At 41.4% G+C, this 27,743-nt stretch overlaps 1 protein-coding gene across 9 annotated transcripts; it reads left to right on the top strand.

Annotated features, from left to right (window-relative positions):
• prrc2b (proline-rich coiled-coil 2B) lies at window positions 1–27,521 on the top strand. Of its 9 annotated transcripts, XM_046066252.1 has the most exons (32): window positions 33–152; window positions 841–894; window positions 4,673–4,850; window positions 4,956–5,133; window positions 5,536–5,638; window positions 6,139–6,202; window positions 6,373–6,516; window positions 6,632–6,945; window positions 7,106–7,230; window positions 7,344–7,507; window positions 8,706–8,787; window positions 8,865–9,018; window positions 10,486–10,831; window positions 10,935–11,128; window positions 14,539–14,764; window positions 14,868–15,075; window positions 15,201–17,228; window positions 18,133–18,296; window positions 18,584–18,699; window positions 18,799–18,937; window positions 19,544–19,620; window positions 19,820–20,107; window positions 20,318–20,419; window positions 20,583–20,775; window positions 20,863–20,960; window positions 21,059–21,186; window positions 21,337–21,577; window positions 21,778–21,945; window positions 22,120–22,199; window positions 22,366–22,447; window positions 24,203–24,412; window positions 25,129–27,521. In XM_046066252.1, the coding sequence occupies exons 3-32, from the start codon at window positions 4,736–4,738 to the stop codon at window positions 25,294–25,296; spliced, it is 6,699 nt and encodes a 2,232-aa protein (XP_045922208.1). In that variant the 5' UTR covers window positions 33–152; window positions 841–894; window positions 4,673–4,735; the 3' UTR covers window positions 25,297–27,521. The 9 variants fall into 9 exon arrangements, with proteins under 9 accessions (XP_045922216.1, XP_045922210.1, XP_045922215.1 ...); XM_046066260.1 differs by lacking the exon at window positions 841–894 and having other exon boundaries at window positions 1–152; window positions 4,959–5,133; window positions 14,871–15,075; XM_046066254.1 differs by lacking the exon at window positions 841–894 and having other exon boundaries at window positions 1–152; window positions 4,959–5,133.
• Window positions 27,522–27,743: the final 222 nt, after the last annotated feature.

The following is a 27,743-nucleotide window of genomic DNA, read 5'->3' as shown; positions in this document are numbered from 1 at the left end:
TTCAGGCCGGGTAGGACCCCAGCAACAACACTGCGATCGGTTCAACCTACGAAGATTGGGCTTTACAATCGCCATCCATCCTTTAATTAGACAACATTTTGAGGAAATATATCACTGTCATTGATCAGAAGATATACTAAGTCATTGAATCGGTGAGTTATGGAGGCGGGTGGTTCTGTGAAATCTCCGGTTTTGCTTGTCTTCTCTGCTGCTAGTTTTATTGTTGCTTTGTTCTGTGCAGCAGCCATTTTTAATCGCCTTGTCCTACATTCCCATCCCTGTCGTCTGACCGTTCTGAAACCCATGAAAGGTTGGAGATGTCAGCATGAGTCTGAGTGTTTTACAGACATTTCTACAAAAAAACTGTGTATTAAAAAATGTGTAGCTCAAATGAAAATGCAGCGAAACCCCCCGGCCTGTCAAGGTTGTTATTGGAGCACTAGACTGCAAGTTTAACGGGATTGCCGTTTCGCTAGTTGTCTACAAGCTGCGACTGTCGAAGCTAGCTAATGCTAAGTGAGAGTTATGTTTTATTATTTCTGCGTGTTAGCTTGAATAAACAGAAAAGAAATAGTTTATCCGCATCTTCACAGTCAAATCTGTGGTAACAATAATGATATACAGCTCTAGAGGACCTTGGCCACTAGCACTAGATGTTTACATAGCATTTTTTGTTTAGCCAGAAGCTAGCATATTTTACAAGTGATCGCTGGCAAGTTTTTGGTGTTAGGTCACAAATTATGTTACTGTCTTAGTCTTAACAATATGCACAACTGTCCTGCTGTTTTTGTTTTTTCTTACTAGTTGAAATAACGTTAGATTGTTTTTGTTTTCGTGCAGCGGACTGGCTGGTGTCAGTTTCATGTGCTAGAATTAGCATTAGCTTTCACTGAGGTAAGTTAACTAATGTTACACGTTAGAGAGGTCAAACGTTATTCTGCGGTCGGGAAAAAATGTTATAGTTTTAACAAGTATGTTCAGTTTAGTTCTTGTGTTATAGTCTTTTTGCTGTCTGTGTAAAATATAACGTTAAACAAAGTCAAGAAATGGATAACGTTAGTTGTCATAGTTAGCTTCCATTTCTAACCTAGCGGTAACAGTTAACGTTACCTAAATGTTTAATTTGATGCTCCTTTTAGAATTATTAAAGTGAAGTGAGATTACAATTGGAGGGAATGTTCAGGCATTGCCAGTTTTAATACGTAACTAAATCGACCTTCATATAGTACATTTTTCTTAGAAGTTTCGGTAAAACGCCTATGCGGAGCTTTAACCGAGCGGCCTCCTGTACGTTATGGATGGTCTGGTACTGGGCTCAAACGACGATATTAATTTCGATAGGTTTCTGTATAAAATATTAAAAACATCAGCGGTGGGCTGTTCGGGCGTAGCTAACGTTATATAAACATAAATAAATAAAATGTAACTTAGCCCACATTATGAATGCCGTGTGTCTGTTAGTCAGTCTCTCCACATCTCGTCACATATAATGTTAATGTTTTGGTACTTGTATTAAGCAATGACTTTGAAATGTGAGCACAAGTAGCCATCTTGAAAATGTTTAACTATAAACATTAAACTAGAACACATGCTGAGTTGAGCATTTCACACCTGATTTGATTTTTTTTTTTTTATTGCCAAAACCATTTAATTGAAGATAATAAATGAATATGATTGCCTATGGATAACAAGTTGGTTAATGCCTTGAGTGCCTTTACTAGATTGTTGTGTCAGATTCAAGTGTAGATAAAGCTAAATCCCTCCTAATTTGAAATATTTCACTCAAGCTCTTAAAGAAATTTGGATTTCCTTTTAACTTCAACTAAGTTGTCTTTTTATATTTGTGTTTTCTATTTACATTGTTGGCAAAAAATATTTTATCCACATGTTTTTGTGTACGTCTTGCAGATAAATAGTCTCAAAGTTTACACAGTATTTGCTGCATTACATGGTCAATAGTAGCGTATTCCTGTTTGGTGACGAGGAGTGCTGGAGCTAAAAATTACATGTTATTCAAATATGTGACTTGATGATTTCGTCAAATGATCTATGGATAAGAACAAAGCTTATGTAAGCATCACCTGGTGCTATGAGAACATGGTTCGTTCTTTCTAAAACGTGTGCCACAAGTCAAAGCCATTTCAGCAAATATTGCATCAGTTCTATGAAGTAGCTCAGCAGTAAGGGAAGGATGGATGGAAATCGAGTTTCAACCAGGAAAGAGAAGGGATTCTTGGCAACGTCATGATGCTTACTTCCTGCCACCAAGAACAGTCTGATAATTTTGAGAAGATTACTCCATTTAAAAGTTAAAATTCTGTCAAATCACGCAAAAACATTTGCCACTTACCCATAGTGGTACGTTGTGTATCTTCACTATGGACATGTGGAGGGCCAGCATCTCTGCAGCATTGGTTTTGATCACAGCAACTCAGTGTTGTTTGTAAGGTATGTATTTGTACAAAATACCAGTAATATTACACGAAGGACTGTGCCTCTTGCATGTCTTAGAGAAGTTGGAGTCTCTGCCCTCAGATCAGGATATTGAATAAACAAAAATTGAAGGAGAGGTGAAGTTCCTCAGCAGAAGTAAACATGGATCCAATTACATTTTCCCATTTATTATCCAATGTGCATTTAAGGAGTTAGGACAATGCCCGCTTCAATATATAAAAAAATAAATGTTTGTGTGTTATATATATATATATATATATATATATATATATATATATATAATATACAAACATTTATTTTTTTAATATGACACTGTTTACCTTAACACACAAGGTATCTTTCTATATTGTTATGATTCCTATTCTAAGCTGTGCTGTGAGCAACTGATCAGAGCAGTCATGGCCAGAGAGGTGCTGTCTATTACGTTATAAGACATGGACACAGTGGGTATTTTACGAGCACAGACCAGGTACTGTTGCAGATGTCACTCGGTACCATGTTGGTTTCGGTTTCGATAGGCGTAGTCATTAACAAGCCACCTCCACATGCAGCGCATGCACCTGTGGCTGAAAACAAAATTGCAGGTGGAAATCACGAGTTCTATGTCATTTCTGACTTTATAAAACGTACCCCACTGATGATGGAGAATGTCAACAGAGCATACACGTACAGGGAGAGATGGTGTAAAATACTCTCTGAATCTGAGAGACAGAAAGAGGCGAGGCAAGCTAGGAGTAGATTCAAGAAGGTTACAGAGTTAACACAAAAATAAAGGTGGAGAATGAAGTAGAATTAAAATGGTTAAATAAGAAATAACCACTAACCCTAACATCGATAACCCCCCTCCGGCTGCTGCCCAGGTAGACTGTTATTCTGTGGGAAACACTGCCACTGTGCTCATGATCACTGTGTGGAACTGACAAAGGGCGACTGATGCGTCCCCTCATACTGCCTCACATCTTTGCAAAAAAACTATATAAAGTACCCAACTGGCCGCCAACATGCAATGTACAATCCTACACCTTTGTAAGGTCACAACTGTAATCTGTGTTTACAATGTGTATGAAACCATTTGACCACAAACTGACAATCAGAACAAATATCCAACCATATGCATTACTGTAAATTTGCTTCTATTTTTTTATTTGCTCACAGTACAAACAGTGTATGTCAGATTTAAAAGTTTTAACTGGCATTATAAAGATTTGCTTTGCCTTTCTTTTATTCGCTATGCACTGACATTTTCAGATCATACTTTGTTGGTAGAGAAGAAAAAAACTAAAGTGGGGGTAGGCTGAAAAGACAACGGTCACTGTTAACAATACTTTACAGTGCTACACACTGAGCACAAATTATGATGGTCGGCCACCTTTTTCTAAACGTTCTAAATTTTTAGCTGTTGAGCTTCAGTTTCTCTTGTTGCAATGACAGCTTTCATGGACAGATTTTATCACCTGTAGCTAATTAATGTTAAATGGTCAGTTAACCCAAACAAAATAAAAAATAATGTCATTGTTGTGATTAGCCACAAAAATATTTTCAGTTTTATGACCCTTGTTCCCCAGCTATATTCCTCTAAAAATAATGCTGCCATCTCAGAACAATAGAGGAAAGTGGAATTTGATTGTGGTGCATACAACCTTGAAAATGACATTTGACAAAACCGAATTACATTGTCGTTCGAGATGTCCTGGCCTCTCAGATTAATTCACAGACCTAGCAATCAACAGTTCTCCTTGATAATATTTCTCTGATAGACAGTAGTAACTGAATATAGATAATGTGTGCAAAAGTAAGTTAACATATTTAACCAATATACACTATTACTGATGAAATCTCTTGTTCTGTATGAAAACCAAAACAGAAATCTGTTAACAGATCTTGGTTGTACCTTGGTTAATTTAAGGGTCAGTATTGAAATTAATTATTTTAGATTGTGTGGTTTTAGGAATAGCTTTTGAGCAATATTTGGAGAGCATTTTGATGAAATATTTGTGATACCTCTATTTTTCTAATTTACCAATTTACAGTTTTTCTTTTAAAAATATAGTTTATCATACTTGCAATGTGACAAGAATCTAAAATTCAGTAAAGACAAAATCTAGATAATGGCCAGCATCACAAGGTAGTAAGTAGATGACCATCTTCCACCCCTAGGTTAAATATTTTGTTCCTACAATGAGTCTGTACTTACGGTGGACATTTCTTCTTTTTGTAGAATCAGAAGGCACTGGGAAGAGGCGCAAAGAAAAATTTCCATACTCGATGACATTACATCGCAATGTCCGATCGTTTGGGGCAAATAACCAAGTCCAAGGATGGGAAAAGCAAGTATTCCTCACTCAGTTTATTTGACAAGTACAAGGGAAAATCAATAGAAACTCAGAAAAACACAGGTACGTTTGAGTTTATTTTTTCGATTTCACCTGTTACCCTATGTTGATCCATTTTTTGTTAATGTCTTTCCTCTTGGTTTAATCTACCTGTATTTGCTCTCCCAGTAGTTCCGCGACATGGCTTGCAGAGTCTTGGCAAAGTGGCCGCAGCCCGGCGCATGCCCCCACCTGCTCACCTGCCGAGCTTAAAGTCCGAAAACAAAGGAAACGATCCCAACGTGATTATTGTGCCTAAAGACGGTACAGGATGGGCAAACAAGCAGGAACAACCCGATCAAAAGAGGTAAGGGGGAGCAAGGTTAACACACCGCACACTACCTCATCTCTGTCATCTAATCGTTAAATCAAAGTTCAGGTAAATCTACTGGGCTTGAAGTCATTTCTTATATTTTTATGCACTATTTTGGTGTTCAGACAGCCTTTCTAGTCAGTGGTTTTCAGTCATATAGATGTAGACTGTCGAGCATTTACAGAATGCAAGTTAACAAATGCTTTTGTCCATTTTCAGAGGGCCACGCTTTGTAATAGTCAGCTGTTGTTGCAAAGCTTTTACCTAATAATTAAAAACTTACTGTATTGAATTCAAGTCTTATGTACTCCTGCCTTGTATTAAGTGTACCTGTAGTGTGATTTCAGTGAATTTCGCAAAACTAACTATTGTCTTTTTCTACTTTCTTATTTGTAGTTCTATTGCATCAACACCACAGCTGCCGGAGTTGCAGCCGCAGCTGGCTTTACAGAAATCTGTCTCCAATCTTCAGAAGCCCTCACCGGTAGCCAACCAGGAGGTATGTATGTGTTGCTATGGTTATGTTCAACCTGGGAGATTTTTACCACCATGAAGGCTGCGTTTGAACTTGTCTTATTTGATCTATGAGAAGCTAATTAATACACAAATGTAAATGTAGTGGAGATATCCATTATATCCAAAAAGTCAAGAGAAAATTACCCTTCTGGACAAGAAAACCCGTGTAAATAAATGTGAAAATAAATGTGACTCAACAATTGCTGTACAATCCTAGATTTAAGAATCTATTTGGTACTTTCAATCTTTAACAATCTCAGTTTGAGAGCAACACCCTTTAACAAACATCTAGCAGGTGGACTCTAATTTTTTTTTAATTATTTTTAAAGCTCCAGCATCTTTAACATACCAAAGTGAAACTGTTATATTATGGAAAGTATGTTTTATTTAGAAGTAGAAAAAAAGACCCATTCTATGTCTCAAATGTCAGAAAGACATAATGCTGCTGTTAGATTGTGATCTTGGTTTTCTTAATTTTCACAGAACACAAACACAGGTGGACCAAAGCAATGGGCCCAGCTAAATGGAAAGGCAGTAGAGCAAGATGGTGAGTCAGCTGATTTATCTGTAATTGAGAGTGGGGTGTGTTTAAAAGCAAATGACGCAGAATGGTATGCTGTCCATATTGTGACTAACACGTGTCTTTGCCAATTAGGGCAAAACTCTTCCTTAAGTCAGACAAACCTTTCTTTATGCCTTTTCTTTTGGTGAAATCAGGTTCAAGGGCCTCAAACCGACTTCAGCCCTTCTCTCACGAGGAATTTCCCACACTGAAAGCAGCTGGAGAACAGGACAGGGCTGGCAAGGAAAGAAGCGGCTTCGATCCGTCGTATGGGCCCGGACCAAGCCTCCGCCCCCAGAGTAAGTCAACTCCCTGATATTGGCTGGCAGTCTTGAAAGCAAATTATTAAATTACAGATTTATTTACAGATATCATTTGTTGCTGCTTCTGAAATCTCTCTCTCCCCATATCAAGATGTGACAAGCTGGAGGGAAGGTGGTGGCAGGAACCTTCAACCCTCGTCCCTGACCCTCTGCCTGCCAGCAGATCCTGAGGGTAAGCTCACTGCCCTGGCTGAGACCGGCACCCCTCCAGCCTCATCTCACCCCACCTCTGCCACTGGCACAACCTCTACTAGTGTAGTGACGGCTCAGTCACCAGTCCTTGACCCCAAGGAGCTTTCCCTACGACCCGCCCAGCCTGTCCGCAGAACAACCGTCCCTACTGCCCTGCAGTATCAGCTTCACCACACTTCTACTGCTGTCTACCATGACATGTTACCTGCATTTGTAAGTACCATATGAGCCATTCAAGCTACTTTTTGTAAAAAACAAACAAAACGTTTACACAGAATCAGCTATTGGATAAAGCCAGAAACTCCCAAAATCATTTTGATGGCCAATTGTATGTCTACAACAAAAAACATTGTTTCATTCTGCTGTTTTTCAGATGTGCTCTAAAGAGACACGTGAAGCCCCAGGTACCGACAATGTTCCTACAACCGTTGCAGCCCCAGCCCGATTTGACAGCAAACCCACTTTTAGACAGAGTTACGCCAAACCTGAACTTGTCAAGTAAGTACACTCACCACATGAGAGCGTTTACTCATTCATTTATTAAGAAGTTTGACTAAGAGGTTTGTAACATCTGACAACGGCTAATGTCTTTTTACCATGTCTCATTGCAGTGGTGATGTGAAAAGAGAGAACCGCTTTGTCCGTGCTCCACCGCGACTCTCTTCTCAGCCCATTCGCAGACCTGGCGACAGACCGCTACGCCCAGCCATCATAAATCCAGAGGACCTGAAGGATCTGGATGAGCTTGACAATGAATGCGAGGATGGGTGGGCTGGTCAGTATTTCTTGGTCTTTCTTCACTGTTAGTCCCTTTTTATAGTGAGGATAAATAAATAATTGTAGTAGACTGTTAATTTGACTACACTAAGGTTCTTCTGAAGCTTCTGAATATGCATTGCCGCCATAGTTTGCAAAGATAGCTGAATTACACATCATATGCCTGCATTCACTGTCCTTGTCTCCTCTAATAAAGCTTCATCCCTTTGTAGGTAAATTCTGAGTAGTTGTAGGTAGTGGTCGACCGATTTGGGGTTTTCATTGGGCAATTACATAATGCTGTTATCAAAACAAGTGAAAGTTATATGTATAATTTCATTCTTTCTTGACAGAATCTAATATAACCTGCATTGTTATCTTAGCCACTTACATGTTCTTTTAGGTGACAGTTTTACTAATTAATGAAATAGAAAATACATTGGTTTATGCTGTAGATTTCAGAACACATTTAAAGGAGAGCAAGGTTTACTGTATGTCAGAAGCGATGTTGTGCATTATTCTGTACATTATAACCAGTAACGGTTTAGATTAGATTTTCTGTCATTTAGGATCGAAGAAACATTTAGAAAAGATGATGGCTGAGGAAATTTAGGCAAACGCTCACAGCAGGTGGCAACAAGTAGGATGTGTTTGCGTACCTCCTCTGGAAACCGCTCGTTGACTTTCTCTTTAAAGGTTTTCTTTCAGCCAGATACATTTTCCTTTTGAGTGTTTGGTTTTATTCAGGCACAATTTTATTACCAGAGCATTCTCAGCAGATTGAGGTTTCTTTTGCTGGTTTTGTAGTCCTGTCGTGACCGAAAGTATCTCTGGACTAAGCGCTTGACTTTAAGGCAAAACCTTTATCAGTAACAACAACGTTTAATTTACCACAGTCTGACAGATAATTCTGTGCCTTTTGCTTTAAAATATAATTTCAACACTTTAAAAGGCTACCTCTGTTCATTAATCTATGCAATCTCATAAGTTAAGGGTCGCAGGTTACCTGCTCTTGTATGTAAATACTAAAGTACGGTTGTTAATTTCAATCCACTGGCTGTATGAATGTAATGGTACTCTGTTTACGTGCAAGAGCTCCCACATTGTGTTTTCCAGTTAACCAGCTGAGAGCCTGCAGATGGGATGGCAATGCTTGTTCTCAGTGCTTTACATCCCATCCCACAGCTCTACTGACTGTTGGTTTGTGGTGTTTTCAGGACTCCATGAGGAAGTTGATTATAGTGAGAAGCTCAAGTTCAGTGATGACGAAGAAGAACACTCTGATAAAAACAAGATGTGGTGAGATCTCTTTCCTCATAGCTCATTATTGTCATCATTTAAAGTGTCTGCTTTAAGTTTGATCTGTTACTTTTCAGGACTGAATGGGAGAGAGAAAACTGCCAATCCTGCCTAAGTTCAGGTGAGGTGTCTTACCCCCAGGAGGGCCCTGAGGAGAATTATTCTTACCAACATCACCCCCACGAGCCTCCCAGGAAGACCAATGGCAGATATCTCTCTACAGACACCCCGGTAACTACACACAGTGCTGTGCTTTCATCCTCCCCTTATCTAAGATTAACTCATTATGTTATCCACATTTAAAACACATCATGTTCTTTAAACCCTGTGTGACTGTGGAGGATAAGGCAACACTACACTGCATATGAATAGCAGTGCACCTTCACACGCCCTCGAGTGAGACTGTCATTGTGAATTGGGAGAGATGACCTTGCAGTAACCATAGAGATGTGTCTTGAGTACTTTTTACTTGCCAGGCAACAAGCTTGTGGAAACGATGTGACATAGTGAAAATACAGATTATGCCTTCTTTTCATCCACTTTCAATGTGAAAAATCAGACAGATGTTCTAAAATGAATTACATGTTGCACATTAAGGCCTATATTTTAAATATTTTCTTTCACTATGGCTTTTAAGTTATCATTGAGCAGGTGGGCTTAGCAGACAAACTAAGTTAGGGTGTCCTTAAGGCGTAAAATGTCAATGTTGGCGATAAACAGATGACCACCTCCAACCACCCACACTTTCAAAATCAGTAAATCCTTTGGGTCACTAATAATACATTTCTTAATTAAAAACTGTTCTTTAAGGACACATTATAAATATTTATAATAACGCTAACAATTAATTAACGCTAACAATTATTTAATCGAACGTTATCTCAGCTTAATCATTATTACTGATTAGTATTGGGGAAGATGTCGGTCTTAGGAACATTCTTAAAATCACAATGTAGTCGCTTGGTTGCTCTTTGCTCTGGTGATCAGACAGGGAGACGAGCCCTGCGCCAGTAAACGGTAGGTGCTTTATGGATAGTAACCATGGAAACGGCTTCTGTGCGCTACACAGCTTTAGCCTATTTAACTTAAATTAAAATTATAGGCTACATAACTTTACCTGATAGGCCTTCATCTAGTTTTGCAGGGATGCTCTGCCATGAGAATTCCCTCCTGTTGATGTCCTATTTAGTAGTCTTAATAGTAATAGATTGATACTGAACATAGACTGTTTATGCTGCTCCCTGATAAAGGCAAAAATGTTTCTGCTGATACAAAAAAAAACAAGATAACAGATTTATAGGTTAACCTGTTGCTCAGAAGTTGTCTGTTATGATCGTGGCTCTGGACTCCGATGGCAACTTGTTTTAACAAGCTATAAAAGGTAATGCAGTGGCAAATAGGTTTGGATTTATATTTGATTTGATCACATTAATGTTTAAGTTGAGATATACAAGAAATATTTTATTGCTTTTTTTTTGTTTGCGAACCACATGTTATTGCACTTTTATGTGTGTGTATAGCAAAACATTTAAATTAAAAGTGCGCAATACACTACTTTAGAATTCATTATTCAATTTTGCGCATAACAATGCAATTAGTCGCGATTAATCATGCATGATTTTCTAAAAATTTTAATCATTGCCCAGCACTAATAAGATTTTTTTACATACTGTACAACTGTATCTGTTCCATCTCTAGGCCCAGCAGAAAATCCAAGGTGAGCCACTGGCTGACCACGAAGATCACCAGCGCCAGTCTCAGACTCAGGCTCCGGCCAGGGCAAAGTATGTGTCACCTGAGCTGTCGGAGGCTGTTGAGAGGGCTCGCAGACGCAGGGAAGAGGAAGAGAGGCGTGCCCGTGAGGAACGGCTGGCTGCCTGTGCTGAAAAACTCAAAAAGCTGGATGAGAAGTTTGGGAAGACTGAAAGGCAGACATCAAGGACTGAGGAGGGCCAGAAAGAGGGAGAGAGCAAAGAGGCTCCGTTGTCTCCACACAGGGAACAGAGTAAAGGGCACCATGAGAACTGGCAGTACAGCATAAAAGGTAAAAAAACTGCAAGAGGACTTTTTGGCCTACAGATTACATTTAAAATCTAAAATTTATTCTCCACTCTATCTAAGCATGTTTTTGATCAAATGATTTCCAGATGGAAACGAGTGTCCCCCAGACAGCTCTCCTGGCCATAGTTACCGTGAGGAACCTGGCTTCTCTAACTACCGTGGCATTGAGGATGATGGCCAGGAGCCCTCCTCCCCCTCAGGAGACTACAATGGACGTCATCCCTCCAAACTCATCCCACCTCGCTTTCAAAAGCAGCCACAGCACCAGCAGCAGCAGCAGGTGAGCGCCAGCTGATGCCCTTTCTAACCTATCTAGTCCTGATCTCAGACTAATGCTCTAATGTGTAAGTGGCTTCTTGCTAGAAGAGGGCTTTAAAGAGTTAATAAAAGCAGGGATTTTTTAATGGTTGCATGAGAATTGGTGAGCCTTGTGAAGGGTCTTAACCCATTTGTCTTTGATTTGGATTGTCCGTTGATTATTCTTGTTAGAGGGTTTGCAGTGTTTCCCCTATATGCATTCAGGAAGGGGGATAGTGCGACGTTGCTGAATTATGACCGCCGTTGCTAAAATTTGCCACGATCATTATTATATCAATGCGCTACAAATTTTCACTCAAACACTGTGCATGCACAATAACGCTCATTGCTTCCTCCCCTCATTCTTCAAAGGACATCTTCGTGACAGGTGCTGCAGTCAATATTGACTACCAGCTATATACTGCATGCTAGCATCGAAAATCCAGGTGTTTTCTAACATTAACTTAGTTCTCCTTATTAGCTAGGCTCCTTACATGATTGATAATAACTTTTGTTTAAGCTGGGTCACAGACATTGACAGCGTGTAGCTGTGTTCATGAGGGAGAGAGGGAGACAAGCGAGAGGATGTGCTGCATGAACACGCTACGGCGCTCTGCAATCAAATATAATTTTAAATAGGCCTAGGAAAAAAAATAATCAATCTGTGGCGGTTAGCGTTGTCACCACAACAACAACTAACGTATGGGAAACACTGGTAGCTGTATTTTATTACTACCTACTCTTACCATGTTGAGAACATCAGGTACAAGCTGAGACTAAACTGGTGTAGCCTACAGCTCTGTCCTGTATCCTACAGCCAGGTAGGCCTACATCCTAAATTATTTTTCAGATGATTCTGAAAAAGTGGTTGTTAGGAAAAGAAAGGACGGGGGTAACTGGAGGAGCTGAGGTTAGTGACTTAACACAAATTAGTGATACAAACTAGGTTTTTTAGGTGAGGTGGTTTCTCACGATGCTTATTTTTTATATATTCATGTCTACAGATAAATGTCAAAAGCTGTAAAATGAAGACCCAAAAGGCAAACGTGAACAATCGTATCTATAATGATTCTGAGGTCCTTTTAACAGGGTTTTCCTGTCGTTGAGGCTTAGGGGGTGATGCCCAAATCATGCTGGGCCATTAAACAGGTGGTATTATGCTCATTTTCAGGTTCAAAATTTTAATTAGTGGTTGTACCAGAACAGGCTTACATGGTTTAATTTTCAAAAAACACCATATTTTTCTCATACTGCACATTGCTAAACCTCCTCTTTTCACCCTATGTGTTGTACGCTCTGCTCTTGAGCTACAGAGAGATGCGTCTTACTTGTACAAAATCTTTGTTGGGAGTTGCACATGCGCAGTTCCCAGGTATGGACTACTAGCCAATCAGAAGCAGAGAAGGGCGGCTCGTAAGAAACAAGTTAGTGTGATCCAAATCAAAGCCGCTTCAGACTGCGACCGTAACCTAGCAGATGGTATAAGTTACTCACATGTCCACAACCACACAACATCATTGTTCCACATCTTACCATAAACCACTACAAAAATCACCATATTTCAACTTTTTACATAAAAATTAGTCAAACAATTTGAATGTTTGCTCAGTCGCTTTCACATCGGGTGTAACATTAGCATTATAGTTATAACTTTAGCTGTGTTAGCCAACGTTTACAACAACTCGGCACAGTCTGTGAAGTTACATTGCCGTGTTTATTTTAAATATAATTCACAACCAATAAAGCATACTTACAGGTTGTGATTGTGAATTTCCAGGCCCAAACAGAGACGGTGTTCTGACGATCTATGCTGTCTTGCCGAAAAATGCTACCATTGCGCAAATCGATAGACTCGACTCTACTCGACTCTACTCGGCCCTGCTCCGTTTTCCATTGCAGACAGTACCCAGAGATAGTACGTAGCTTCTCGTCATAGCGACGGCACACACAACTGCCACGACGTAATGTTCAATTCGACACACACACCAGCGATCCACACAGCTTTCTCTTTTTTAAGTTAAAACGTTTCAACAAAGTAAAGACAGATAAGCGGTATGAAAACCTTCCAGCTGTGTTTTCCTCTGCCGTTGTTGCTGCAGCGGTCTGTGTGACGGCGGGAGCAGAGGGCTCTGTGAGCGGGCGGCTGGCCGGCCTCACACGCTCCTCCCGTTGGTTGGCACAGGCATCCCCCGCAGCCACTTGCGGAGCTCCTCAACTCCGAAAATATTCAAGCACATTTTTGTTCCGCCATCACTTCTCGTAAAACTGTCAATATTCGAAATCTACACAGTTGATTTCTCACCTCAGAACTTCTCAGACGTGGATTTAGTGATGAAATTACATACGAAAACTGTAAAATATAAAACATTCTGTTGCTGGCCTCTGTCTGGTGCACGCAATGATGATGCAGTGAATAGTGAATATTCTCTCTGACCAATCAGCAGTCTGTCTATTTTCACGTTACATTTTAGTATCCCTCAGCTTTCTTGGAACCTCAACGGAAGTGAGGTGATGGGGAAAAAAGTACCAGGAAGCAGGTACAGGTACAACATTTCTACAATGGAAAACCAAACAAAGGCGAGTCGAGCCAAAGGGCCTCTGCTCAGACTAGCTTGGTTTGAGGGCGTGCCTGACCGCGCTAGCCGCTTAGCAAGCTTTATGACGCGTTTTCATTGTGACGTCACAAGTAAAGGAAGTGAAGGGCTGGACTACAAATGAGCTGTTTTCAAACCGTTCAGAGCAGAGCTTTCTGTGGGAGATGGGAACTCCCTTTGGGCTGGACTTTGGGCTTTTTCACTTTGCAAACCTGTTACATGCACAAAAAAGAGAGAGAACTCAATAAAGGAGAGGGGAAAAAGCATAATACCACCTCTTTATATAAAATCACTGTGGAGAGCATCATAACCAACCAAAATATTTTCCCAAATCTAAAGGTTGTAGTTTTTCCAGTAGACTAATCTTCGGGTGTTTATTTATTATCTGCTCTAGCTTTTCCAACTACTTGTTCAGAGAGATGGTGAAAATAATGGCCCAATATGATGTGAAATTACATATTTTTCATTGGAAAATGTAGAAATTTTCTTGGGAGGACCCCCAACCCTCACCTCCAATGCTACAAGTCCATCCTAGGGGAAACACTGGTTTGGGAACTGATGTCGCTTGGTTATCTCATGTAAGGAGAACAGCAAATACTACCAAAAACGTTTGATTCATAAGTTTTCACATTTCAGTTCACCTTATCATTCATTTGATATTTTACACTACTATTGCTGGACTAGTTGGTAACTGTGATAGTTACCTTGACAGGGTCATGCATGAGGAGTGAAACATTAGTGTCAGTTTATTTGCATTTTTAATTTATAATGTAAGTTTTTAATTCCTTTCTGAGAGCAGCCTGAACATCTGTACACACTACAGGAACAAGTATACAAGATGCAGCACTGGCAGCAGTCAGGTCACCCAGCCCCGTCTGGCTCAAGCCACGCCCAGAGGGGCTACTATCCCCCACATGTCCTCGGGTTTGATCCCCGCTGGATGATGATGCCGCCTTTCATGGATCCCCGCATGGCACAAGGACGATCTCCTGTGGACTACTACCCCGGTGCTGTCCACTCTTCAGGTGAGCATTAACTCAAGAACATGAGCGCATACCTTTTTTGTATCTGAAATCAGGCTGTTTTCAATCATGGAAAACGGGGAATTTAAACACCGATTGTTTTCAGCAGGAATGATGAAACCCATGATGCATCAAGACCACTTGAACAGTCCTGGTTCTGATGAGGGATCCCATCCTAACCTGCACCAGGAGAGAAGAACCCCTTCCACTGAGCCTTACCCTATGTGGAACCAAGATGGCTACCCCTTGCGCAGTTTCACTCCACCTTACCAGAGACAGCATGAAAGCTCAGACAGTGGCCAGCCAGATGACAGGTCTCTTGTTGTGTTAAAATCCCTGCAACCAGCTTCACAAAGTAAACCCCTCCTTTATGAAATAGGCCCTGTTGGTGGGCCTCTTTCTCTTGTTGTTTTTAATTGTATTCTTCTCTTTTCCATAGAAGTGACATGGCCTGCTCCCAACAGGAGTCATATGAAGAGAGGGCCAATGAGTGCTTGACCCACCCCCAAGATGATCTCTCCCATCATGCTTACCAGAGCCGAGGGCCAGACAGAGAACACCATGACCAAGGCTTGCTGACCACTGCCCAGAACCACTCCCAGAATCATGTAGACGGTGATTACCCAAAACAAGACTGTAGAGACAAGCATCTTAAAGATGTCCCTGCATCTCATGATGAGACCATAGATGGCTCCAAGGACAATTGGAAAAGAGATGGAGGCCAGAAACAAGATGGAGGACTCAACAATCCTCAGAGCCAGTGGTCTGAACCCAGTTCCAGTAGTAGTGTCAGCCAGCCATCTGAGACCAGTGGACGCACCTTGACTCGCAGAACCGGGCCCATCAAGAAACCAGTTCTCAAGGCTCTCAAAGTGGAAGACAAGGAGAATGAAAAGCCTAAACCTGAGCCTGAGGAGAAGCCTGTCCCTTACCGCCTGGAGAAAGAAGTCCTTACTAATGTTTATGACTTGAAGAAAGATAACCAGCCTGCCAGCAACCGGCGTTCAGCATCACCTGTTGTTGAGAAACAGCCTGAAGAGAAGCAGCGGCAATCGCCAGCTCCTGCCAAAATGGATAGGCCTCTGAGCACCCACAGTGACGAGACTCCCAAGGAGAGTACCTGGGACAGTGGCAAGAGCCAGTCACCTAGAGATGGCCAGGAAAACCGGGAGCCCCAAGCAAGGCGCAATAACTGGATCTTCATTGATGAAGAACAGGCCTTTGGTGCTGTCAGGGGAACAGGTAGAGGCCGCGGTCGAGGTTTTAGGGAATTCAGTTCTAGAGGTGGAACCCGTGGTGGCAGAGTTGGAGACAATCTCCGAGGGGCTTATAACAACAATAACAACAGCAGTGGCACTCAGCGGACAGGCAGAGGCCGAGCACCACCTAGGGACCTCATCAAGGTGGAGGAGTTCCAGAGGGGCAAGCCCCGGAGGCGAAATGTTAGTGAAACCTTGAGTGAAGCCTCTGAGTATGAGGAACTGCCCAAGAGGCGACGCCAGAAGGGATCTGAAAATGGAGAAGGTTACACAGAGTCTGTAGAAGTCCGTAAAGCAGATAGAGACTCTTGGCGATCCAATAAGGTGTACACAGATGATCAGACAGCCACAGATTCCAGAGAAAAGTCTAAGGCCAGCAGGGGCTTTGGAGGTCGCATGTTGCCTCCCAGACTAAACACTGGCAGTTATAATCGAGGCTTTGGAGGATCCAGGGACATTTCTACTTGGAGGGGCCGTGGGCCCCAGTTTAATAGCAGTGGTGGCTCCATGCAAGAAAATGGTTATGGTCCTGGAGCTGATACTGCTTACTCCCGCAGACCCCCTGTTGAACGTGAGACCCTGAAGTACACCCCTAAATTCACGGGCTCCTTCACAGAAAATGGCACAGATGAGCGTGAAGGAGAATACTACTTTGACAATGACAACCCTGACAGGCAGATGTTAAGGAGACGCCGTCCACCCCGTCAAGACAAGCCTCCGCGTTTCCGTCGTCTACAACAAGAACGCGAACCTGGCTCAAACCAGTGGACCAGTGATGAATACGTAAATGGGGACTTTGCAAACCCCTGGCCTGGTCGCCCCAAAGGTAGTGGAGAAGAAAGCTGGCCCAGTGGCCACTACCCTGGTGGACGCTCTGGCCAGCATGGTCCGACAGAGGAGTGGGAGACGGGATCAGACAACAGCGACTTTGACTGGAGAGAGAAGCGAGGTGGAAGTGGAGGCGCACCTACACAGGGACATGGTGATATTCCCTCAGACTCTGGCCACGCTGAACCAGGCTCTGGTGAGAAGAGGGAACTTTGCAAGAGAAGCTTCTCCAGCCAGAGACCATTAGTGGAACGGCAGAATAGGAAAGGAGAGCCGTCGCTGCTGGAAGTGAGCAAGATGGCGCGCACACCTGATAATCCCCCCACCTCCTCCTCTAACAGGAGTGACAGTTGGCAGAATGGAGGGACTTCTTGTAAGAGGTGAGATTTATAGAACAAACTCAAAAAGTCAATGTCATTGTAGGTTATACTGCCCTGTACCCATATGTATTTATACTGGGGAATGAAGCAGCCTCATTATGCGTGAGGGAATAATCTTAATTCTCTACTGTCTTGTTTCAGGTCTGGTTGTTATGTAACGGGGTGTGTCTCCGATATTGTCTTGATCTAAATATACTTTAACTTAAACTCTCACAGTGACAGGAATAAGGAATGCTTACTCTACACAGATAAACTGTAATTGTTCTGTAAGATACCTTGCTTTCCTTTCACCAGCACTGATTATATTGCTGGTCATTCTAATAGTCAAATTCTGGATTGCATAGTGAACGTGTCTTAACTTTTACCAACGGTTAGAGTTTGAGGTGACATTTTGTCCCAACTGGCTGAGGTTCATGCAATTTAACTGTGGCGTCCTGGGTCCAGATTAGAATTGAAACATATCCCCACATGCCATTCCCACTTCCTCTGCCAACAATTGTATTACTTGACCAAACATCACTAGCCATTCTGTGCCATTGTTTCAGGATATCACAATATTATTTATAGTTTTCTACCGTTTCCCGTGCCATGACCACCAACTCTGAGGTAATGAGCACATCGTCCCATGCAGTCTGTCACAGATGAGGATATAGCACAGTTTCATTGGCAAGATGAATGTGAGAAAACTGCTTGTGCCTGCCCAGAGGATTACAGCACTGTAGATTGTCCACAGCAATACCCCAGAGGCTTTTTAAGTCTTTTTGTTGTACCACCTGTTGTCTATAGTTTTTGCTGAACTTAATTGGCAAACTGAAAAATATGTTTTAGATACAAGTTTATTGGTTATGTCAACACAGTATTTATTTGTTTATTGATGTTTATCGTCTCCCTTTCCTGTTTTCAGTAGGGGTACAGATGATTCTGGCTCAGTCTACAGCATAGAGCAGCCGGAGGAGAGGGAGTCCAGTGAGCCCTCTGGGAAGAAATTAGACAAAGAGCTGAAGCAAGGACCTATCAAAACAGACATGCCCGAACCTCTGTCCCAGTATGAGCTCAGCACCTACCCAAGTGAGTCATTTTTGGATTTTATCTTTTTATGTTACAATTCAAAAGGTCAGTTATTGCCCATCTACAATGGGGGGAAAAAAAGAATCCCATGACAATTCATGCTGCTACATTTTTAGGATAGATACTGATTTCTAATCTCATTAAAAATACAACACCTGATGACAATACATGTTGCTGTACCATGTCAAGATTTTTAAACAGAAATACAGGTAATGTTCAGTAGTGCAGTTTGTACCTATCTACTCATGCTTTTGAGTTGACCACATGCTTTGTTTTGTTTTTTGCAGTTGAGGGGGACACGGGGGGACCTGTTTCAAATCCAGATGGATACCAGGATGCCTTGTCCAAAAAGCAAAGACGCCCACAGGAAGATGATAGAAGGAGGAAGGATCAGGGAAATGCTGTAAGTTAACATATGCACAATCCAGATGCTCACTAATCACACCAAGGATGAACAAAAAGTGTTGTTTGGAAACCATTTTGCCATTGTTGCCCGTATTAGGTGCCAGTGAAGAACAGGACTATAACATCCAAGATTCCACCACGCTTTGCCAAAAAGCAGGGAAGCATGAGCCTTGAACAACCTGAGGACACACTTTCTAACAACCTGGGAACTGAAATCTGGGAGACAAACAGCTCAGGTAATCAACATTTACATTTATTTATTTGGACAGCAATAATTACTAGTAAGAGCTATTGGCGCGTTCAGCATCAATGGGGTAAATACCTAGGGAAAAAAGTAAGAGTTAACGAATAGTGCAATCAATACAAGAGAATTGTAAGGAAGTGCACAGACCCAACTTTGTGTCAATGCTTTGTTCTTCATGCTTTCATTGGTGGTAAAAAAAAACCAGTAACCTTAGACACATTATAGTAATTTGAAATTGTTTGTGGAGCATATTTGCTGAATTACTGTTCATAGCAGAATCTAGCTTTGTAATATTACATGACAGGATCGCTGAAATATAATATGACGATGACATTTCTTTACCATTTATTTGTTTGCTTTTTTAACGTATCTGTTTGTTAGTATTAGTATAAACCTCTTAAATAGTTTAACTTATTAAAACAGCCAGAAAGAAGGAATCATTTAAATTGTGCATTCCCAGTAAATTGTCAATTATTGTAAAAGTATGAAAGTGTTTGCTTTTCAAGGCAGAAATGTTTATCAATTTTATAGATTGTTTTAGGCCTTTGTTCTGAGTAGAAAATAGACAAATTGATTACATTACTTTGTTTCTTTTTAGCTCTTTCAGTACAGTCTTCAGGGGGAGACTCATGGACTAAACAGGTGTCTTACACTGGGAGCGAACCCAACTCGGAGGTAGTATTTGCAGTTTATTGTTGGAACCTACGCTGCAAATATTCTGTCTGCTTTGTTTGTTTGCAGTTAAAAATATTAAATATTTCTTAATCTGTAATTGAACATTATTATTATTATTATTGACAAATGTAGCGGAAGTGATACCTGATTCCTTTTGAGAAACATAAACACATACATGCCTTGTCTTCTTCTTGGTCAGGACTCTGATGCTGGCCCAGAGCAGAGTAAAGAACAGCACAAGCCAGGGCCCATTGGAAATGAACGCTCCCTAAAGCACCGCAAGGGCTCAGAAGTTGTTGATCGACTGGAAGGTGGCCCCATCACGCCAGTCAATGGTGTGGACCTCCATGTGGACACTGTGCTCCCTGTGCCTCCTATTGAGTTTGGGGTCAGCGCCAAAGACTCTGATTTTAGCCTACCGCCGGGCTCTAGCCCGGTGCCTGTGTCCAATCCTGTCAACAAGCTTCAGGACGCACTTACCACCAATGTGAGTGATTTATATCTGTACTTTTGTGGGGTCTTGTAAATAAATAATAGTGATAATCCAAATGCACTAAAGATCTGTGTGATAATCACTGCCAAAATCAGTAATTAAGTGCTACAAGTTTTTTTGATAATGGAAGTGTCTTTTTTTTATTTTTATTTTTTTTATTTTATACTGACTTACAACTGAATGATCTTAAACTTTTGTTTTCAGACTGCGCTCAATCAAAGTATCCCCATGCTGCGTTCCAACCACCTGCAACCTGGCATTAACCTCAACCCCATCTCCTTCCCCAGTGCTGACCTCACTCTGAAGGTATTTGAATTACAGTCTCATGTACACAGACTTATATCTTTTCATACATGTAACAAACAGGAATAGTCAGTGCCCTTGCTAGTATGGGTAAAAATAAAGTGGGCCCATGAAGGCAAAACATGTTAAACATGCAAATCAACTATTAATGTTCCTTTTTCCTCAGATGGAATCGGCACGCAAGGCGTGGGAGAACTCCCAGTCCCTCCCTGAACAGGGATCTCCTGGTGGAGGTGCTTCAGGTGCTCAGCCTCCCTGCAGTGTTGGCTCATCTAGTGGTGTCAGCTACAGTTCTTTTGGGGGAGTTTCCATGCCTCCAATGCCTGTGGCGTCCGTAGCACCCTCCATGTCCATACAAGGTAAAACTGCTTGATTTTTGCTTGATGAGCGCTTAATCTTCAGGGACAACTAAACTAAAAGCTTGTTGTTTCCTGTCCCTTCTTTAGGTAATCATATCCCCCCATTGTATCTGGATGGTCATGTCTTCCCTAGCCAGCCACGCCTTGTACCTCCCACCATGACCCAGCAGCAGACCTACCAACAGGTAGAGAGAGAACACCCCCCCCACCCCCAACACACACAGACACAGACAGACTTGTTTATCAGCATAATTGTCATTGTTACATTTGTTCATCTGTTCAGGCGGCTGCAGCCCAGCAGATTCCCATCTCTTTACACACGTCTCTTCAGGCTCAGGCTCAGTTGGGGCTTCGAGGAGGTCTACCTGTCTCTCAGTCCCAAGAGATGTTCAGCTCTATTCCTCCATTCAGGTATTGCTACCAATTTTTCATGCCATTTCCACTGGTGTCAATCATTTGCTTCATTTTACTCATTATCAGTTTTAAAAATATGGGGCACCACCGTGTAGTTTAATATGTTTTCCTTTGACTCATTCTGCTGCCCTGTGTTGTCCCTTCCAGGTCCCAGGTTTACATGCACCCCAACCTGTCACAGCCCAGCCCCATGGTGCTCTCGGGTGGCGCCCCTCTCAAGGGGCCCTACTCAGCTTTCCCTGGCATGCAGCCGTCAGACATGGTCAAGACACAGTCCGGCTCACACTATCAGCCTATGAATGGCAGCCAGCAGCTAGTCTATGACAGCCAAATGAACCAGGGACCTGGAATGGGTTCTTCCCAGCTAATGGACTCTCAGCTCATACAGGTTAGTGGATTGCTGATGCTCAATTTCACAACAGCTTAATATACTGTATTCCACTTGATGCTTGTCAGATTTCAGAGGGAATTATTAAATTCCATATAGCATTCATGTTAGCCTAGCAAGTATAAGCCTTCACAGCATAATCAAACTACTGTTTAAATGATAGTAACATTCATTCACATTCACTCATTGTTTTCCACCAGGTTACCATGCCCCTACCTGGCTCTCAGCTGCGCTATGGCTCAGCTCAGCAGCATCTCATCCTCCCACAGTCCATCCAGCTGCAGCAGGGACAAAACCTGTCAGTTGGTGCCCCACGCCGAATGCTGCCACCTGGCTCTCAGCCTGCTGTCATGACTGGCAGCCGAGAGGTGTGACTTACTAATTCAAAAACTGTACTTTTCAGACATTAGTGCAATAATAGAAGTTAAAATGTTATCCTACAACAAACAGTGTTGCCATGATATTCATATAGTGCCACACATCTCTTATCTTAAATACACAGTCCACAATTGTTTGTTTATTAACAATTGCCCTGTTCTCAGGGCTCACAGATGGAAATGAAAGGCTTCCAGTTCTCTGAGAAGCCCAATCATTCCCCAGGCATGTCCGGAGGGTCCTACAGGTGAGTGGAAATGACTTGTGCAAAAAATAGAAGTTAACTGTCTAGAACCTTCCATAAGCAGTTTCGCTCTGTCAACAAGTCAGATATGATGTATTACAAATGCACATTTTAGGAGATTTAGGATTTTAAAACTATCTTTATTTTCTTTCTCCCCTCTCGTTATCAGGCCTGGGTCTGCCAGCCCCAGTGGAAAGCCCTCTGGTCCTGTTGGGCCTGTAGGCCCTCTGCCTCCACATTATACTCAACAGGTATTCTTTTGTCTAATAAATATGTTTGAGTGTTTACTTACTTATTAAACTGTAATCAGGGCATTTTTATTCATTGACCAGTGGGAGAGGTTTAGTCTAAACTGTGGATTCCACCGGGCACGACTGTCATGTTCCGGCTACGGCAAGGCCATTCTAGACAATGCTTGTGATTCCTCCAGAAGCACGTTTTAGAAGCAGCTCTCTGCTCTGCTTTATGGAGAATGCTGCACAGAGCAGATCGAACCGAGCAGGAAGTCAGACACAGAAACGGAATAGAGAATCTGGTCAATTTTCAAAATAAAACACCCTGTGCAGTCAAACACAATTCAATCAGACAAAAAAAAAAACATTTAACTACGTAGCCTACTGGTAGAAGCACAAAAATCATTACCAAATCAACTAAATCTGAGCAACTCAGCGAAATCAGGCAGACAAAGTGCTCCACTTCTGAAATGCTCCCTGTGGAGTATGAAGCATTGCAAGGGACTGAACAAAACCGGGTTGCAGACACGACATTATAGCACTGTACCTGTGGAATTCAATCATAAGGCTGTTGAGTTTGGTACGTCTGCTTAGTGTGAAAGCTGCTGTAAAAAATGAAAAAAAGCACTCTGACATCTCAAAATGTTGGCCCAGGGTTCACTTTTAAGAATGAAAATGTAATCACATGATTGGTTAAACGCATCTTGTCATTATCTACTGTTGCAGTACAGTATACAAACTAGTGCTGAACGATTTAGGGGAAAAAGTCAAATTACGATTTTTCTACCAGATATTGCGATAATGATTCGATTTGCGATTTATTTTTTAAGTTTAGTTTAAGTTCCATATTCACTGCCAGTCTATTTTTGACCGAAATTACGTCAAGCAGCACAGAGCAAATGAACCAGGCAGGAAGTCAGACACAGAAAGACATAGTGAATCTGGATTTTCAAAATAAAACACCATGTGCAGACTCACAATCATAGATTAACAATAAACACAGTTAAAACAGCCAAAAATAAACAATATAATGATGTAGCCTACATAATCATGATGGAAGCACAAAAATCAAGGACAGCTGAACAAATTAGCAAAATTAGACAGGCAAAACGCTCTTATTCTGAAATGCTGCATGTGGGATATGTTGCCTACACAGAGCGGAGCAAAACCGTCCCAAAGAGAGCCGTTATCCGTAGTTGAAGCGCACACACGTTGAAATGTTGTTAATTTTTCATCAATGTAGGGCAGGCTAAATGCTCTGAAATACTTTAGTGTGAGTTGACACCAGCTATAGCCGCCGCCTGTCTGTTCGGCTGTCGCCATTATCGTTTTCCTCCAGTTCTGTTTGTTGTAAAATGTGTACGCCCTGTGCACGCTCTGAATAGGACCGTAACCGGATGGCGCTTGTGATGGGCAAGTAGGTCTGTCACAAGGATGACAACGGAAGGAATTTTTAATTGCGTGACTGTTTAAAACACGTCAGATACGCTGTATAATTAACCTACATTTTAATCGCTGTCTTCACGATATGCTAATTGTGTTCTTCCAAATCGCAATTTCAATTTTAAAATGATTAATCGTTCAGCCCTAATACAAATTATCTAATTTGACACACAGACACAGTAGGATGCAATTGATGAACTCGAGTATTTAGAACAAGTCTGAAAATGCCCTAAAAAGTTCAATGCTAATTATTTGTGTTCATTTTTTTTCCTCCAACCCTTCACCTACTCACCCCCTCCTCCACCCACTTTCCCCTCCCGTAACCAACAGGTGCCACCTGCTCAAGGCAGCATGGTGATGCACATGCGGCCCCCCACCACTGGCCCTTTCCCCAACCCCATCCAGAGACCAGTCATGCAGGTCAACAAACCTGTCATCATTCGCTCCCCCCCTTACCCCTCTCCTGGCCGCGACCCTCCCCACTCCACCCCTCCCTCTGCCCCCGAGCCCTCTGTCAAAGGGCCAGAGGATGGCATGAAGGTGAGCCACCCACTGTAAATATAGGTAATTTGATTTAATCTACTTTCTTTTTCTCTATTTGCATTATTTCATGTATTTTTTGTGTGCCTTTGACTTTAAGTTATAGTTATCATATCTGATGGGATACATTTTTATTGCTAAAAGACATATCTTGAATAGCGTAATTTTATACTGTTAATAGTAATATTGATGATTATGTGTGTATAGACTGAACTCTACTATGACAATGTTTCACAAATATCTTAATGAAGTTCTAAGTTATCTTAATTTTATTCATTAGAGAATTATTATTTTCCACAGTAAGGACTTGTGTTTTTATATTTATAATCAACTATGAATAAAGCTCCACATGTTTCAGAGTGGTCAGAGATGAGACCTCCATTATCTCTGTAGAGTTTGTGATGTTCATGGCATCAGCATTTTATGGTAAATGAAGTAGAATTTTAATGTTATGGATAGCTGAGTCTTTCCTGATACTGGTAATAAAACTGAACCAACATAGTAAACATTAAGCCAATGCCTGCTTTAGCAGAAAAAGCATAAATAACTTGGTCTGCACAGTCTGACAGTTGTAACAGTTATGTGACCAAATTAGAACGTCCTCAAAAGACTGTTTAGCATCTGCTGTGTTTGTTTGTTTTTACCCGATAGTGTTGATGCATAAATGTACGGTGTGCTGGTGTAGGTCTTAGTAACTCTGCCCTTTCTTTGTGCAGAATAAAACCATGCGAGACATGCGCAAGGCAGTGGGTGAGGGCAAGACATCATCTGTGGGCATGACCAGCAAACTCCAGGAGCCCCTACTCTCAACAGGGCAAGTCAAACCAGCACGCACTGGAGCCATCAAACCCCAGGCTGTCAAAGTAGAGGAGGGCAAGGCATAACAATGGACCTTAAAATCCTCATCATCTCCCAGCCTGCCAACACAAGCCCCTTGACCAATGTCTGAGCCTTCTTCAACCCACTTTATCCCAAGGCACCGAGGCAAGGGGCATGACATGCAGACAACTTAATGAATTACTCCTCTTGAACTGTCAGAACTGGACACTATTATTTCACACCACGTATAGAGATATATAAATATATATAAATATATACATAGACACAAACAGTCTTTTAAGCAGATCTCTTCAAGGTCCTCTTTAATTTATTATTAGTCACTTTTAAGGGGAGATTGGAAAAGAGAAAAGATATTTCTGTTGTTTTTTGTTTCTCTCCAAGGTGGGGAAAAGGAAAGTGACCAATTCAGACAGATGGTTCATTTTTCATACCATTTTGCCAAACTGTATTTGCTCCCTGTTTATGGACTGTAGCCCTTGAGACCAGACAGACACACTTGATACAACTCGCTATGAGAAGCAAAGTCTGTACATTTTTTAAAACAAATTTGAAATGTAGTGGGGCACCTTTTTGTCATTTTCATAGGCATTTTTGCTGGTAAATAAAATGTTCAAATCATCAACCCCCATTCCTCCTCTTGGTAAAGGACTTCTTTTAATTAACCCAGGAAAAAAATCCTCCAATTTGTGGACGACATTGCATGTCAACATGGCAAAAGTCAAGTGCATCACCCTAGAAATGCATCTTCTGGGGTACTTCACCCAGCCCGTGAACTGTGGCAAAACTGCGTAGATTGGTAGAAATCATTTATTTTCTTTAAAACTTTGCTTTTTACATTCTGTTGCTCGCTCTCTTTCTGTATGTAAATTGAAACATAACGGTGGACATTTTACCAAAATCATGTTGCTTCCACGGGGACTTTCACTGGCATTGATAACTGCGTGTGCATGTGATGTGCTGAACGTGTGTAAACTTGCAGGACCTAGAACCTAGCAACATTTCACAAAGACTGTACCTGAACTCAGCATTCGTTGTGCTGCCATCAACTGTGTGGATTTTTGATCAACCAAGCTGGCAACAATTTTTTGGGCTCATTGTGAAGTTATATGGGGGTGGGTGGGGGGGACTGCATTCACAATTGCTGTAAAGCTTCCTCCTCCCCCCAAAATAGCTGATTGAAAATGTTTGCTTTCTTATCGCTTTGTTTGGGTTGTAATTAATCAAATTGTCTGTTAATGAACATGTGATGTAAATGATAATTTTTACGTCCCTCAGCCTGGGCCGTTTTTTGCTTTTCTTTCCCTTTTTAAGGCTCTTAAAAGACTTCTCTCTAATTACGTTAAAATCCCACTTAACTGTACTGTGGGGAATTGTGAAGAAACAGGCTCATCACCATTTGATTATTCAGCATCTGGTCTCTAAGGTGGCACTAGCAATAAATGCAGCCTAACAATAATCACAATCAGGGTCCAAATAGCATTTTAGTTTTTCCTGTTAGCAGCTAATCATCACAAACGGGGGGGCGTTTAGCATTGCTTAACTGAATTAAAATTAAAAATCTTTGCTTAAGCTTTTATTTTTTTGCGAGCACTGCAGTTCCAGTGGACTACGAAGGACTTTTAAAGTGTTCTATTCTTCTAAAATGTGAAGCTGTTGGAGTCATTTATATTGTTTTGGATTTTTTTGTAATGGACATCATTTTGAAGCTCACAATGCCAATGTCATAACTGGTTAAATGTTACTGCTTACCATAACGCTCCATGACACTACAAAATGTTACGATTTTATCTTTGACAGTGTTTCACTGGTATATATGTATATGCATACTTAACTGTACAGTCGAGCCTTGTCAGCGAGGGGAGGCTTAAACCCACATTTCATTTTAGATATTGTGGCACTATAATGGATTTAACGTTGAAAAGGTCACTGTGCTCTCAGAATGGACTGCTTTCACTTGATAGGTTTATTGGGCTTGGAGTGTTTCTGCCTCTTATCCCTTACTGCAAAAGATCTCGATGCTTCTCATCATTGTACCTGCACCGAAATGTTGCCCTGACATTTTTTTTTTTTTTGTACTTTTAAGATGCATATTTCATTTTGTCAGAGGACCAGTGCTTTCTACAGCTGATCCAGCATTCTATTTATCCTTCCTGATCTTTATCATCCTTTCAGATATTTGGGTCATTACTCCCTTGTTTAAAAAAAAAAGAAAAAAAAGAAAAGAGCTTATTGAAAGAAGAAATAAAGCAGTTGTGATTTCTTAAATGTACTGTTGATCGTGTATTCTCACTTTGTCATATTAAAATCATGCATCAAATCCTTGTGAAAGCAGAAATTATGGAGGAAGGATTTTAGGGTGTGTCCAGGACTATTTCCAGGGGAAAAAACAAACTGTTTATATATTGTGTCTTTAGGACAGCTGCTGTTTGTTCAAAGTGCCTTTTTCGAAGTGGCTGCACTGTTCACCCTTGTCCAACAAGCTCTCTACATT

The sequence above is a fragment of the Micropterus dolomieu genome, linkage group LG13, assembly GCF_021292245.1.
Source record: "Micropterus dolomieu isolate WLL.071019.BEF.003 ecotype Adirondacks linkage group LG13, ASM2129224v1, whole genome shotgun sequence".
NCBI lineage: Eukaryota > Metazoa > Chordata > Actinopteri > Centrarchiformes > Centrarchidae > Micropterus > Micropterus dolomieu.
Note: the sequence above shows the minus strand (reverse complement) of the source record. Positions and strands in the feature narration are given on the sequence as shown.